Genomic DNA, 15,693 nt, shown 5'->3' with positions numbered 1-15,693 from the left:
CTCAGAACCCCTCCTGCCCTGGCTCCCCCGCTGCGACTGCAGTCACTGGACGCCACATGTACTCGCTGCCCGCCTCGCGGCGGCCTTCCCAAACACTGCGCCTCTAATGGGCTCAGGGCGTCCTCCCAACACCCAATGACTTCTGGGCTGTGTACTCGAGCCTGGCTCTGTGAGAATGCCACGACGTCTCTCACGCACGCTGTATCTGAGTCAGCACACACTGCGGGCGGGGGGACACAGCCTGTGCTCAACATGTGCGTTTGTCAAATGACTGAAAACTGAATCTGCAGGTCTCCAACACTGGGAATAGTTAGAAGGAAACCAACATGAACACCTCCAGAAGGACGGCGCATGAGGGAGGGTCCAGCATCGTTCAGGAACGGCAAGACCCGAAGCGCCACATGCAGCGTGGACGCTCCCGAGGGGCTGCGTCCCTCCCACCAGGCCCGACCCAGTGGACACGCGCCACGACGGGGACGCACCTTCTTACGGCCATACAGCAACAGCTCCCGGAACCTCTCGGTCTCCCTCTCCAGCGAGCTGGCGGCGGCCGTGGGACCACCAGTGAGGAAGGAGAGCTGGGCCTCGCCGGACTCCTCCTCTTCCACCTGCTCCACTGCCTCATTCGTGAAATCAATCAGGTTGGCCTCATTGGGTGACTTCCCAGGAAGCCACACTGTTTTGTGGTCTCGTAACAGAAGCTCCGCAATGTCAGTCCCTACCACGGTCTGTTTGAGTCGAGAGGAACAGGAAGGAGAAAAAAAGGCTCTCTAGTGAGGATGGGTCAGACACCACAGGCACGGAGTCCCACCCTGGACCTCGCCGGACCTGCGATTCCCCGAAGGCTGGCAGGGCTAGGCCGAAACCTCCTCTCAACCCAACCACACGCTCCCTCCCCTTTCGCACCCCGCCGCTAGGGTGCGCTGCCTAGGGAGCCCTCAAGGCTCCACGGCTGGGCACGCAGATCCTGCCCAGCTCCTCAGGTAGACTGAGCGTTCCCAAGACGAAATGAAGCAACAAGAAAAAACATTCTAGAAGTAAAAAGAAACATACCCCATTCTGTCTGCAGAGGAGAACAATAAAATTCCAAAGAAGACTTGCAGACTCTTTGTCAATTAAATTTTCGTTCTGCAAACATTTCATGGCTTTGTTCTGTGCAAAATTAATAACATCCACTTTATGGGTGTCGTCTCTGCAGAAAGAACAGACAGTGAGCAGCCATGTCTGCCAGGCCGGGCTTGGCAAAGAAACACCTCAACAAGGAACGTACTTGCCCAGGGGTCCCGGAAACGCCCGCATCTCCTCCTGCTCGGATGTGTGCTGCAGCAGGGCCTATGAAGAGAGGGCCACAGGTCAGCGGCAGCGAGCGCCCAGCCACCCTGCTGCACGGCTGGCCAAGCCAGGCACAAATGCTGCCTATGAGAGGAGAGGACGGCCTGGCCCACCTGCCCCACTCCGCCCGCCCCTCCCCACAGCGGGTGAAGGGTCTGTCAAGACTGTTATGTGGAGCACAGCCTGTCTGGGCCACAGCCATGATTTCAAACTTTATTTTAAGCCGTGAGATCCATTTCTTCTCTCCAGTATCTCAGGCAGAATCCCAACACAAGCGACAGAAGAGGCCTGCAGAAGTTGCAGGAGGAGGCACACGCCAGCACCCCTTCACCTCAGCAGCGCTGGGCCCATCCACCCCACCCGCCACCCTCACCTGCCCCCTCACCAGCCCCCCTCCCCTCGGCAGCCCTGGGCCCATCCATCTCACCTGCCTCCCTCACCAGCTCCTGTCACCTCGGCAACACCCGGCCCATCCACCGCATCCACCCCCCCCAGCCCCTCCCAACCAGCGCCCCTCACCTCTGCAGCACCGGGCCCATCCATCCCACCCACCCTCTTACCCGCCCCCCTCACCCCCGCAGCCCTGGGCCTAACCACCCCACCCGCCCCCCTCACCTCGGCAGCACCAGGCCCATCCACCCCACCTGCCTCTTTCACATGGGCAGTGCCAGGCCCACCTGCTGCATCCATCACTGAAAAGCACCAATAAAGCAAACTTCCCCAAAACGAGGACAGAAAATGTGTATGTAGTGTAACATCTCAAGCAGATGCTTACAATACTGCCTTCTAGGAAGAAAAAGACATCACCAAACAGAACCAAAACCCTACAAACTGAATATTCACAGGAGTAAACATTTCCAAGAACACACATCCAGAGGCAAGAGCTGGCAGCGGAAGATGACAAATTGACAGAGCTCCCCAGGGCGGCAGTGCAGTGACGCCACACTTCTGCGTGCACCATTACCTCCATGCTGTGGACCTCGACCAGGGCCGGCTGTCCTTCCGAAGGCAGATTGGGAATCACTTTGATAAGCTGACCACCAGGGCCAAACCTGGCACAGACATGAGGCACTGAAAATTTCTCAGGAGAAGTTGGTCTTGATGAAACTACATTTAAAACGGATGAAGAAGAAACGATCAGCTTGTCACTGATGCTTCTGAGGCTGGACTTTCAATGCACACACGCAACTGAAATCACAGGTTAGATTCACCACGATAAACTTCCAACTCAAAGTCAGCAATTGTTTAATATCATACTTAAGGGTAGAACTTAAGCATATGTCAGGAGAAGAGAAACATCTGACTCATTAAACACGAGAGCTACTCCCTTGTACACCGAGACAGCTCCCGCGACACCCTCGTGACACTGTCCTGAGGCTCGGCAGCACCTGCTCCTCCCGGGCCTGGTCCACTCCCGAGCTCTTTCAGTTTCACAAAAGCAAATTCAGACCGCCATGACCAGGCAGCACGCAGCAAAAACGGCAGCAAAACCCCTCAAGCAAGAAAGAAAGTAAGGAGCCAGGCACAGTGGTACATGCCTGGAATCCCAGCACTCTGGGAGAATCCAAGGCAGGAGGACCACCTGAACCCAGGAGATCGAGGCTGTGACCGTGCCACTGCACTCCAGCCTGGTTGATAGAGCGAGACTCTGTCTCTTTAAAAAAAAAAAAAGAAAAAGAAATGAAAAAATGTTGTGAACTGAAACAATACTTTAAGAAAATAAGGCCTGGTGCAGTGACTCACATCTGAAATCCAAGCATTTTGGGAGGCCGAGGCGGACGGATCACTTGAGGTCAGGAGTTCGAGACCAGCCTGGCCAACATGGCAAAACCCCCGTCTCTACTAAAAATACAAAAATTAGCCAGGCATGGTGGCACACACCTTTAATCCCAGCTACTTGGGAGGCCAAGGCAGGAGAATCGTTTGAACCTGGGAGGTGGAGGCTGCAGCAAGCCGAGATTGTGCCACTGCACTCCAGCCTGGGCGACAGAGCAAGACTCTGTCTCAAAAAAAAAAAAAAAAAAAAAAGGAATTCAATCCACTGTTAAAATCTGTAACTTTACATATATTTCTGCAGTTTTCCAAGAAAAGGCACATGAGCATCCTAGAAGGGAAGTCTGCCTGCGACACACAGGACAGCTGCAGGAACGGAGTCTCTAAGGGGAATAAGGAGCTCCCTCCTGCAAGACTGCTGAGCGAAGGGGTCAGTGATGGGGATGTGACTGGGCCACCCAGAGCCTGAGCGTGAGTGTCTGCAGAGTCACACTGTAAACACACGCGGGGGCAGCCAGGCCAGCTCTCAGGCATGAGGCCAAACTGCAATAGAAGAGACAGCGTCAGCACGTCCTGACATGCTCTGCCTCTGGGACGGACAGACTGGGACAGAGCCATCCTTCTTCCGCAGGGAGGAGCCAGGCCAGGTCATCGCAATTCCAATCCCAGCCCTGACTCCCGTGTTCGGATCCCTGGCTGGGTGGTGCCCCAGCGGGGTGACCCGGCATCCCTCCGTCCTGCTGGGCACACACCTTGCTCCACAGCAGGCCAGGCGGTGTCTGCAGGATAGCCATACTCTGGGAAGCCCGGGCCACTGCTGAAATTGCTGCGGTAGGGGCCGTAGGCGAAATCACCGTGAAAGGAGCCTGGAAGAAGTGGGGCCTCGTAGGAACTGGCGGTCATGTTGTGGCTTCTGTAAATCTGACTCTTAGAAAACAAAGCAAACGGGCAGAATCAGCTCCCCAAGCAAGCAGTAAAACTTTAGGTGTACTGCAAACAGGACGGTGGTTCTAAACACAGCTGTCCGCGTGTCTGTGGGTGCCGCCACGCACCTGGCGTGAGTGGGAGCTGAGGCTGCTGCGGTGGCTGGCCAGACTGTGTGTGCTGTGCAGGCTCCGCGCCGACTGCTCGCTGTGGACGCTGTGCCGGTCCACCTCCTCCCCGTAAGGGTCTCTGTGGGGATCAGGGTCGTCGTCAAAACTCCCCGTGAAGCGAGGGTCGTATCTCCAGTTGCTGTCACGCTTCTCAGGCCTAGAGGAAGCCGGGGACAGAGGCAGGGGGATGAAGTTCGGGAGGCCCTGTCCTCAGGTGCTGCACAGCTGCCCAGGAGCCGAGAGGCAGACCCCTGGGGCTGAGCCACAGCACACCACACCCACCCTCAGACCCCTCTGACGCGCAACTTTGGAGAAGTACTACGCATGTGGCCCCAGTGTGGCCACTTCTCTGGGCTGCAGGACACGATGGGTAAGAAGGGATGATGAGAAAGGATGAGAAAGAGTGAGCCGGACTCCCCGGTGCTCCCGAGGGGCTGAACTTTCCTCACGCTGAGGCCGGTCCTCCTCTACCAGACCAAGCTGGGAACCCTGGGAGGCTCTGGTTCCTCCTTCCTTTCAGACAGGGACCAAAACACCAGGCAGCTGCTCCCCCGAAGTACCACAGCTCTCTATTACAACCCAGACCTGAGGGCAGAGCGGCACCGGCACGTCCTGGCTTCCTCGGCCCCCTCCCGCCGGGGGCGCTCCACCAACCTGTCTCCGTAGGCAGAGTGCTCTCTCCGGTGCGCGTCGTACTCCGCGTCGCACCAGTACCTCCGGTCATAGGTGCGGGGATCCCTGACTCTAGCACTGTAGTGGTAACGATCCCAGTGACCTGGATCTGTGAGCCGGGAATTAACGATCAATACAGTAACACGCAAAAGCAGCAGCGCCTCGGATTTCACTGAAGCAGCGACACCACCCCAGGACTTAATGCTCAAGGATTCCCTGAGAAACCTAACTTCTCTCCTGGAAAGCAGCCTCATACCAGGAAGCCATGGGACCTGCAGGGCCCAGCTACCTAATGGCAACTGGCTGATTTTTCTCTTAACACGAGTGTTTTAGATTAAAAGGAAAATATATCTTCAGAAAATATGCTAAATGACTTACTAAGTCTTTTTTTTTTAAAAACAGAAATGGGGTCTTATTATGCTGCCCAGGCTGGTCTTGAACTCCTGGGCTCAAGCACTTCTCCCACACCTCAGCCTCCCGAAGTGCTGGGATCACAGGCACGAGCCACTGTGCCCAGCCAGTTCCCTTTCGCAGTTACTGCTGTTTACTAGGTAATTCCCTGCCTGTAAATTTTACTACCATTTCTTCTCCTTAATGTGACTCATAAGGTTTTCAAAAATAATCTCAGTATCATCAGGTTACTTTAAAAGGGCTATAAACAAACTGGATATATCATTTTCAGCAAGTATTTTTAATAAGTATTAAGAAAAAGTTCTTAAAAGGTCTTTTATCATCGTTTCTAAAGACGTCTTTCTTTTTAAAATCTGTATTTAAAACAGGTGCAAACATCAAAGAGGATATTTGATATGTGCCGAGGGGCTTCATGGGCCCAGAGCACAAGAAGCCACAGCCAGGGCAAGAGTAACAGGGGGAGGCTCTTTCCATGGACATGGCCACTGTGCCGCACATGCTGCGTGCAGGGCAGCGTGGCTGCAGCTGGACACCGCCAGGGAGCACCAGGACACTGCCAGTTGGGCCCAGCCCACGTCCACACCGTCCCAGGCAGCAGCTGCCAGCCTCCTGCGGTCCAGGAGCATGGGAAACATGGCCGGTGGGACGGAGGAGATGGTTTTTCCTTTCACTTCCTTTTCATCCGTTTCTGTTGACGGAGGCACGTGTGGACACAGCAGCTCTCAAACTGCTGATGGTTACGCTTTGCTAGAAAACCAGAGAAATCTGCCAACATGACAAAAATGCATTCAAGCTGTAATTAAGATATAATTCCATAATGAAAAATATCAACATAATTATTTTCAAATACCAAGTATTTTCAGTATTTTGGCTCATAAAGAAGAGACTAATAAAAGGGGACATTTCCTGGAAGTCACCAGCAGGTGCTGCCTGGCCAGGGCTGCACGTCGTTGGTGTCTTTCGCACAAGGCACCTGCCGGGGCCAGCCGCCTGGGGTTCCTCAACGTACCTCCGTAACTGCACTGGCTGGAGTAGTAACTTGCGTAGTAATCGCTCTGACTGCTCCATCCGCTTTTGGAACCATAGTACCCTTCATGATACCCCTGCCTGAAAAACACACAGTCCTGTTAAAAAACAAATTTCCTATTTCTTAAAGTGTGACATCAGCCAATACAAATAATTCCCAAAGCAACAGGCATTCATCAAAGCACTTCGGTTGTACAGAAATTCCAATTAGAAAATCCAAAAGAGTAGCAAGGATGAGACTGCGGCACTTCCCACCACACAGCTAGTGGAAATTTAGCCTGGTACGATAACCAGGAGCCACTCAGCTAAAAAGAACCGACCCTTGTTGTGTTCTCATTGCTGTCGCCTACATAAGTCAATGCTAAAACAGGCCCCAGGATTTTTGATAGTATGCTCAGCAGAACACAAAACGGACTGAGATTTTTTTTTCTTGAGACAGGTCTCACTCTGTTGCATAGGCTGGAGTACAGTGACATGATGTCAGCTCAACACAACCTTCACCTCCTGGGCTCAAGTGATCCTCCCACCTCAGCTTCCGAGGGACTACAGGCACGTGCTACCACACCCAACTAATTTTTTAATATTTTTCACAGAGATGGCATTTCACCATGTTGCCAGGCTGGTCTCGAACTTCTGGGCTCAAGTGATCCACCCATCACAGCCTCCTCAAGTGCTGGGATTGCAGGCATGACCCACTGTGTCCAGCCTCACTGAGCCATTCAAACAAAAATGCCAGCTTCATAGCCTCCACCACAGACCACTGGCTGCTGGTGCTTCCTGCATGAGTGCTGGGTACCCCCGTCGGAGCCTGTGTGTGTGCTCCTGGAGTGGGACTCTGATGGCCCCACCTCCCCTCAGGTCTCCTGGAGCTGACGTGGTGTCAGAAAGGCTGGTTTTGTAGACCAAGCCATGATCCTGACTCAATCTAGTACAACGATCAAGTAACAGACCTTCCGGTGCTTTCGAGATTCCTGAAAGGCCAACCTGGTAAACATAGTGAGACCCATCTCCATAACACAATAAAAACAGCCAGGCATGGTGGCACACACCTGTGGTCCCAGCTACTCGGAGGCTGAGGCAGGAGGATGGCTTGAGCCAGCAGGTTTTGAGGCTGCAGTGAGCTACAAAGGCTTCACTGCGCTCTAGCCTGGCTAACAGAGTGAGACCTAAAAAAGACCCTTGAAAAGACTTAAGAGCATTTTATAATTTTCATACGATATTTAGTTTTTAAAGAGTGACTCTTCCCACGCCCCTTCAGGAGGCATCGTGGGAGCTGCACACACCCCACTGAGCTTGGCGGCTTGGCCAGTGCAGCAGCTGTGCATAGACAGGGCTGTCGCTGGGCAGCACGAGGCCCAGCCAGATCGCCCCCCACATCCAACTGCTCAGCCACAGTTATGAGCCCTGCCAACCGACAGCCTGAGTGGCTCTAGGTTCCACAACATTCACGTGCACCACAGCAGCTTCTGGAGAAATTATCTGACATGGGGCGAAACCAAGGAGCCGCCGCCTCCTCAGCTGACCTTTCCAACCCGTCCTTCACCTGGAGCGACACAGTCTCAAAAGCGAACAAGGCCGAGACAGGCAGTGCCTGCGGGGATCTGAGCACACCGGGCCCAGAGAGGTGAGTCCATGCCACACACAAGTGCCGAGACGGAACACACACGTCAGATGCGCGCTCCCCAACCACGGCACGGGAAGGAGCAGAGAGGATTCTCAAGCCTGCGCAAACTGGGGCTGAAGGCAGCCACAGGATCCAAACCCAGGAAGGAAGAGGAAGCCTGCGGCTCCAGTGACAAAGCCACTCTTGTGGTGACCTGACCCCGCCTCTGGTGACAGGCCTCTCCGTATCATGAGCCACCAACGGCCTCTGAGAATCGGTTTCTATGTGAGCCGGGCAGGGTGGCCAGCGGGAGGAGAACGGAAGGGTGAGAGCCCTCCCTGCTGTCTCTCCTCTGTGCTCTCGCCTCTCAGGGCTCTAGTAAACACCTGCCTGCTCACCCTCACCTGGACCTGGCAGGCTTTGAATCAGAATATGATCTTAACTTCAAACCCCGCTTCCCAGGTGACAGGGTGACGCACAGTAGCTCACAACTGGGAATTTTCTCACAACTACAGCCTCCCGAAAGGCAAAGCCTCACAGTGTCACCAGCTTCACAAGGCACCTAGAACATCCAGCTGTACACGGCCCAGTGCGCGCCCTCAGAGCCGAGTACACCAGGGCCAGTGGCGTGGGGAGAGGGTCACAGACAGAGCCTTAGTCTTCAGATCCGCTCCTAAAAGCCTCTAAGAATAAGCATGAGGAACCTTTCAAAAAAAAAGTGCAAGTACAAAGTCTTCCTCAACGACTAGCTTCTTCTCGATCAGCAAGCTGGAGCAGTACCCGCTGCAGGGAACCTCTATGTGTGAGACGGTCACTCTCAGATCTGACAAGGAGCGACTGCAGCTCAGGCCCTGGAGGGCACAGCCACGCGCGGCAGCCGGGGCCCACACCCCACCCCGCTCAGGGCTCTGCGCACCTCCCTTGCGGAAACGAAAATCCACAACAGCCTCCTCTGCTCTAGGGCCCGGAGGACTCTGACCTGGCATGAAGGCTTACTCATGGCTGAAGGCACAGTGCCACAGGTCTTTCCAAACCTTTTTTCTGTCATGGCAAACAGAGGCGTGGCTGGCTAGTACAGGGGACAAGCAGGCCAGGGACACCTGCCAGCCTTCAAGCAGAGGAGGCAACATCAAGGAGAAACACAGGCTTGCCGGGTGTGGGGGCTCATGCCTGTAATCCCAGCACTCTGGGAGGCCAGGGCAGGAGGGTCCCTTGAGGCCAGGAGTTCGAGGCCAGCCTGGGCAACATGGTGAGACCCTCATCTCTACAAAAAAAACGAAGAAAATTAGCTGGGTTTGATTTGGCCTGTCTGTAGTCCCAGTCCCTCAGGAGGCTGAAGTGGGAAGATCACTTGAGCTCAGGAGGTCAAGGCTGCAGTGAGCCAAGATGGCACCACTGCACTCCAGCCTGGACAGCAGAGGGAGACCTGTCTCAAAAGAAAAAAAAAGGAAACACAGGCTTTCAGGCCCTGGAGCCAGCCTGAGAGGTCTAAGGGTTAGACCTGTGTGACCAGTCCTCCCATGCCTCCCGAGCCGGGTGAAAAGCTGCCGTGTCTCTAGGGAGGCTGAAAACCTCACTAGCAAATGGCTGGAGCAACAGATGTGCTCGGCCAGAGGGACTCACGGACAAGTCAGAGGTGGCTTTTTTGCGGCCCTGTGGCAGGGTGTGGCCCCGCAGAGGTGGGGCCAAATGCTAACTAACCAGCACAGCTAATGACCGCCTGGGCAGTGTTTATTTTTATTTAAAAACCCATCCTAGGGGCTGGGTGCGGTGGCTCACGCCTGTAATCCCAGCACTTTGGGAGGCCGAGGCGGGTGGATACCGAGGTCAAGAGATCAAGACCATCCTGGTCAACATGGTGAAACCCCGTCTCTACTAAAAAAAAAAAAAAAAAAAAAAAAACCCATCCTACAATTTTCCATACTGAGAAAATGTATACATATGTTACGTAAGTTTGTATGATTTTTCACAAACACAGACTTTGTCAAGTCACTAAGTTATCCCCATAGCCAGTAACACAGACATGGGTCTGAGTATGACAGGGAGGCAGCTGGGGCAGGATGGCCGCACCTGGGAGGTGGCCGCTCTGAGGAGTGGCTGGCTCGGGAGCTGGGCCGCTCGGGCTCGGGGTAGCGGTAGTTCTCGGCGTAGGCGGACGCTGCGCTGTCGTAAGGCCTGTATCGAGGCTCGTAGAGGCCGTAGACATCCTGTAGGAGGAAGCATTTGGGCCGCATTAGATACCAGTCAAGAGCGAACTCGTCCAACCAGCAGTCTGAGCTGGAAACGTCGCAGATGGCTGCCCTCCAGCGGTCGGACTGAGTGTGGCCCCTCCCTCACGCACAACCGCACAGACCTCCAAGGGCAGCCACCCCACAGGCAGCGGGGCCGGCCTTACACCCACAGCCCTGGCCCTGTTCAGGAGACCCCTCCCTGGATGGGCCCAGGGCACCAGCGTGTCAGCAGGCAACCGCAGCGGGCTGCGGCGACTTCTGGAAGGGGCTGTTAGGTTTCTGCTTCCCGACGGCTCCAGTGAGGAGATGCCATGATTTGAACAATCCCTGCATCCTGCTTCGGACGCTACCTCAGTTAAGTAAGAGAACCGGGGTCCCGGTGAACAGAGTAACAGCCAGGAGCAGCCTCCAAAAGCGGACCATGCTTCATTCTCGGGAGGCTTCTGCCCCATCATCAACCAATTCATGGCCACAGATCTGTCCCCAAGGGGGCCCACGTGGACACATGAGGATGTGAAGGGCCCCCCAGGTACACGCCGGAAGTCATCATTCTGGGCTGAAAGCTTCAACCCTGCCGCGGTCTGGCAGGTGAAGTGAAATCACAGCAAAGCAGACTCATCCTCGGCCACCGCTGGACAGCACAGCAAGAGGCACAGCAGGCGTGCACGCAGGGGAAGGGAGGTCCGCCCGCGGCCAGAGCTCCGTACAAAGGACGTGAAGCCAGACCACGGCTTCCCTCATTCTGCACCCGCCCCACCCCAGAGCCCCCAGCAGAGCTGAACATCCTCGTATGGAAATAAAACGTGCCTGGGCTTCTCCCAGAACCTACACAGGTCTGAGGGGTCGGGTGTGCACCTGGTCACGTGCGCAGGAACCACGATCTCAAGGCCATGAGAAGGCCCAGCCCCGTTCCCGGGGGTGGTACCCAGCCAGCCACGGCCGCCTTCTGACTGCGAGGCCTTCCTGTGCAGCCCACGTCTGGTTCTGACTGGCCTTACATACTGCAAGACCACGGTTCTCCAACCACGCAACCCTTCTACCTGGTGACAATGAGTGAACCCAACCGCTGTGTGTTGAACTGGGTCAGAGGGTAGAAAAGCAGACAGCGATCACAAGTGTGCACACAGACACTTTCCAAACAACTGCAGGACTACACCGAACCTAACTTAAATGCCACTCATGAGCTTGTGTCCCTGTGAAAAGATGCACAGAAGAATCTTCTTCAGGAGCACGGCAGGTCCCCCAGCCGACGCCCACGCCACCACGTGCTGAGAGCAGCCTTGCTCCTCTGGCACATGCAGCTCCTACTCCAAAACTAACCGTTTTCCCTCGATGTTTTTACTTTGGGCGGCATCTAAAGGACTCTGGCTATGCCCAATGCTTCTGTGTTGTTTTTTTATGTCAGAACCACACAAAAGCTTCCAGAGGCTCACCCAGCTTCCCAGGGTATGCACAGAGCGCTCTGCAGACAGCCAGCAGCGGTGACAGGAAATGGAGGGCTCTTTTCGTCACATAAGCTTCAAAACCTAGCAGGTATTATAAGCAACTCAATATGCTAACGCGTGGTGTGAACTGCTAAGGGTGGCCTGCGCTGATCAGGAGAGCAAGCTCTGGGGCCCGGAAGCCCTGTCCCCAGGAGCCCTGTCCCCGGGAGCCCTGTCCCCGGGAGCCCTGTCCCCGGGAGCCCTGTCCCCAGGAGCCCTGTCCCCGGGAGCCCTGTCCCCAGGAAGCGTTGCCGGGATGCTGCTCTCACGCCTGCGGGACCGTGGGTGACCTCGGAGCCAGTGAACAAACACCGCTAAGGAACAGGCTGAGAGAGAAAGAAACCCAACTGGTCACAGCAAGGAGAGAAATGGGTTCCGCATGAGACTCAACTGTACCTGGTAATAGAGGGAGGCCGCGCTGGGCTCCGGCGGGTACACCGAGGGGTACGGAGGCTGGTAGGCGTCGTACGGAGGCCGGTAGTAGTAGTAGGCAGCCAGGTCTGGAGGCGGCGGGCCGGGAGCAAGCACAGGCACCGGCTGTGGCCACGGCTGCTCTGACGGCACGGCTGCCTGGCTGGAGGCTGCGGACACCAGCGACACACTGGAGGACTGAAGAGGCCGAGGAGGCAGCTGCTGACCCACGTCGGCCGGAGCCAGACTTGCTGGTGGCTGGGCTGAGCTCTGGGACTGTCCTTGTGCTGGCAGACTTTCTGGATTTGACAGCTCTGAAAACATGGCTTTGGGCACTTGTGGGGAAGAAGCCTGTTGCTGGGGTGTTACCAACTCCTGCTGGGCTTTTTCGAGGCCAGGCTGGCCCTGGGCATCTTTCATAACCTGCTGATAAAAACAGTCAGGGTTAGGCACCCCGGGCCCGGATTGTCTGGGATGACCAGAAGCAGCTTGCTGAGAAGCGAGGCCTTCAGGAAGGGACGGGCTGTACATGCTCAAGGGGTTTTCCAAAGTCCTGCCTAAGGTAAAGTCCGGGGCTCCGTAAGTGTCTTCCTGATGACCGGAATGGTTTCCCTTATCACCATCAGGCACCAGGGTGCCGTTCGCAGGTGGAACTGCCACCACACTCGTGCTTCCCGCAGGGCTGTGAGCAAACCCGGGAAGGGCACTTCCTGCCTTAGCATCCTTCTGACTTTCTGAAACCAAGTTCTCTGGAACTGGCTGGGATGGTGGTTGAACCAGCAAATTGGCAGGCTGATTAGAAACCATTTCAGAAGCACCAGAACCTTGTAGAAAATTACTCTGGGCAACACTGCTAGGCAGAGACAAGCTAAGCACAGAGCTGGTTGGAATCCCAGACAGAGAAGCGTTCTCCCCAGAATCACCGCTGAGAGCCCAGCTGCTGACTGCAGGTCCATCCCCCACCAAAGTCTCTCTCCAGGACTGACTCTTCTCATTAGGGGTCGGTAAGGACACAGAAAAGTGAATGGGCTGAGCCAGATGGTAGCTGTGATCAGGCTGGGCAATCAAGACAGGCGGATTCTGCAGAGACTCAGTGGGCGGTGAGGATAGCAAACTGGCATAACCAGAACTCGCCTGGGACTGAAGGGCCTCCTCTTCTCCCACTTTGGGAGGGTTCTCAAGGTTCTCGGAAGCACCCATGCCACCTCGGCTCTGCAAAGGGTGCAAAGGGGCCGCCAAGTTTGGCTTCTGTGACTGCTGCCCGGACGCTGCCTCTTCTGGAGGCTGAACAACTTCAGGTGGCTGAGGTTTTGCAGGCACATAAAGCGCCGGGGCTGCAGGGGCCAGGAGGACGTTGCCTCCGAAGTCTGGCAGCTCACTCTGTGCCCACAGAGTTGTCGCTGGGCTCTCGCACTTCCCGGGCCCTTGGGCCCTGGCCGAAGGTCTCTTCTCAGGGGCTGGATACACAGTATCCAACGGCGGCGCCCCTGCATGCGGAGCCATGTGCCCGGCTTCTGTGGCAGAGCTGAGAGGCAGAGGGCAGACCTGGGGTGCACAGAGGGTCTCCATGTTGTCTGGTGGCTGCTCCAGGTTGCCAGGGGAAGCATCAGGCAGGGTGGCAGCTGGTCTGCGCTGCTTCTGCTGGGCACAGGTCTCCCTTACTTCACCCACCACATTGGCGCGATCTGCCTCAAATGGTTTTACCCCAACTAAGTGGGATTTTACTGGTTCAAAAGAGCTATTTGCACTTGTCTGAAATATTCCTGTAGGTTTTGGGGGGCTTGGGGTTGAAGGCTGGGACACACTGCCACGGTAATTCTGGCTCACAGTGGTCTCATCTGTTTCGCCTCCTATGGGAGAGGAATCAATTTGCTTAAAAAAACTACCTGAAGCTTCATCCTCGGGTTTTCCAACTTCTTGTTGAATGAACGTGCCGACCAGTTCCTGGGGCCTGGCTGAGCCCGAAAGCCTCCTGTGGCTTCTGCTGCTATAGCCAGATGCCACGCCGTCAGGGTTCACTATGTGTAGTGTGGCATCGGGGGCTCCAGCATGGCACACAGCACCATGCCTGGGCACCACTGGCCCAGGAAGGGGCCCGCATCTGAACTGGTCACTCGGGGAGGAAGGGTCCAAATTGAGGGGCTCACTTGGCAGAACTTCCTGATTCTGAATGAATTCTAAGTTCTCAACATTCTCATACTGCGAGCCGCTGGTGTCTGGCACCCCTGTGCCCGCTGCATCACCCCACACATCACCAGCGGCCTCACTGCTGGGGCCTGGGAGAAGGGCCTGGCAGACGCCGCCTGCCCCGGTGTGTGCAGGTGGGAGTGGACGGCCCAGTCCAGAGCTGGAGCAGAAATCGTCAAAGTCTGCTCGACCAGATGAGCCTGCCTTTTCAGATGAGAGATTCTCCTCATTTTCTGTCTCTCCCCCTTGGAAAAACATCGCCAGAGCTCCCGAGTCTGCTTCCAGCGGGGCGCGGCCGGCCCCAGCCCCCAGTGGATGGTGCGAGTGGTTTTCTGGGCCATCTCCCTGGGCAAGGGGGTTCACAAGAGCAGAGGCGGGCCGGTGCTCCTTTTTCACTCCTGGATTCTGCCTGAGCTCCGGGCTTGCCCAATTATTCACAATTCTAGGATTTTGCCTAAATGTATTTTCAGGGTCAAAGTTACTTGCCAGGTGGCTTCCACTTTGCAAATGGCCCACCTCCTCTCTTCCGTCAATGGCCAAGGCTGCCGGGGTAGCCACTAGAGGGCTGTGTTGCTCGTGACCAGCGCCCTGATGCAGAATGGACGGAGTAGGGAAATGAGGAATGCCGGCAGCACCAGGCATCCCGCTCTGAGTGGGTCCTTCAGGGCAGGGTGAACGACGTTGCCCTGAGGGCTGCACTGGCCCCCACTGTCCCGGCATCTGCAGATGAGGCTGGGGCAGGGAAGACGCCGCCGCTGGGGTAACCACACCGTCATGTGGGTTTTGCCTGCTTAGGGGTCCGTCGAGCCCAGGTGTGTTTCCCTGAGGATGGCCCCCATGAGCCGTTTCAGGATCCACTCCTGGAATGCAGTGAGGCGGATGTGGCGGGGTCTGAACTTCAGGCTCTGACCTGGGACCGCCCTCTGCACTCCTGTTCAGCTCAGGCCCATGAGGTGCTGCAGATGTTGATGCCCCAGAAAGCAGAGTGGCATCTGCTCTGGGCTGTGACAGAGGTCCCGGCAGGGGCTCGCAGGGCCCCTGAGAGCCATCCCTGGCTTGCGTGTGAGGCATAAGCAAACCAGGCTGCTGAGAAAACCCAGGGGCGGCCGGGCCCTGCAGCACAGGCGGGCTGCTTCTGAACGGCCGTGTGCTTTGGAGCGCCTGTCTACTAAAAGCAAACGGATCCGTCACGGGCTGCAGCGGGCAAGCGAGCGGAGCCACTGGTGCGTTATTATTCGCTCGCCTCCTGTAAGGGCTGCCAGCCCAGAACATGCTCCGAGGGTTCCCGGCTGGAGGTGGCCCAGTGGCGCCAGACGGGACCGCCTGGGGTGGCGGCTGCATGACTACTCTCTTGCACAAGTAGATGCCACTTCCAGAAGGAAGCAGGGTACAGCTTTTCCTTAACTGGAGCTGAAAAAGAAAAAGAGAAAGTCAGCATAAAATCCATATATTTGAAGTCCTAGCTGCAA

The 15,693-nt window shown here is 56.0% G+C and overlaps 1 protein-coding gene across 13 annotated transcripts in view; it reads right to left on the bottom strand.

Moving 5' to 3' along the window:
• Positions 1-15,693, bottom strand: part of SEC16A (SEC16 homolog A, endoplasmic reticulum export factor) — a 40,526-nt gene that overhangs the window by 19,940 nt on the left and 4,893 nt on the right. For all 13 annotated transcript variants that reach the window (XM_064366075.1, XM_064366080.1, XM_064366078.1 and 10 more), the window contains exons 2-11: positions 12,023-15,634; positions 9,982-10,118; positions 6,292-6,389; positions 4,854-4,980; positions 4,158-4,356; positions 3,858-4,032; positions 2,297-2,439; positions 1,271-1,332; positions 1,054-1,192; positions 483-728 (exon numbers count right to left, since the gene is read on the bottom strand). In XM_064366075.1, coding sequence (XP_064222145.1) covers positions 483-728; positions 1,054-1,192; positions 1,271-1,332; positions 2,297-2,439; positions 3,858-4,032; positions 4,158-4,356; positions 4,854-4,980; positions 6,292-6,389; positions 9,982-10,118; positions 12,023-15,565 — 4,869 coding nt within the window. In that variant the 5' untranslated portion in view covers positions 15,566-15,634. The remainder of the gene's footprint in view (positions 1-482; positions 729-1,053; positions 1,193-1,270; positions 1,333-2,296; positions 2,440-3,857; positions 4,033-4,157; positions 4,357-4,853; positions 4,981-6,291; positions 6,390-9,981; positions 10,119-12,022; positions 15,635-15,693) is intronic.

This window comes from Aotus nancymaae, unplaced genomic scaffold (assembly GCF_030222135.1).
Source record: "Aotus nancymaae isolate 86718 unplaced genomic scaffold, 86718_ANA_hifiasm-v0.15.2.pri h1tg000063l, whole genome shotgun sequence".
NCBI classification, from domain to species: domain Eukaryota; kingdom Metazoa; phylum Chordata; class Mammalia; order Primates; family Aotidae; genus Aotus; species Aotus nancymaae.
The sequence above is the reverse complement of the archived record's forward strand: the minus strand, read 5'-3'. Positions and strand labels throughout refer to the sequence as shown.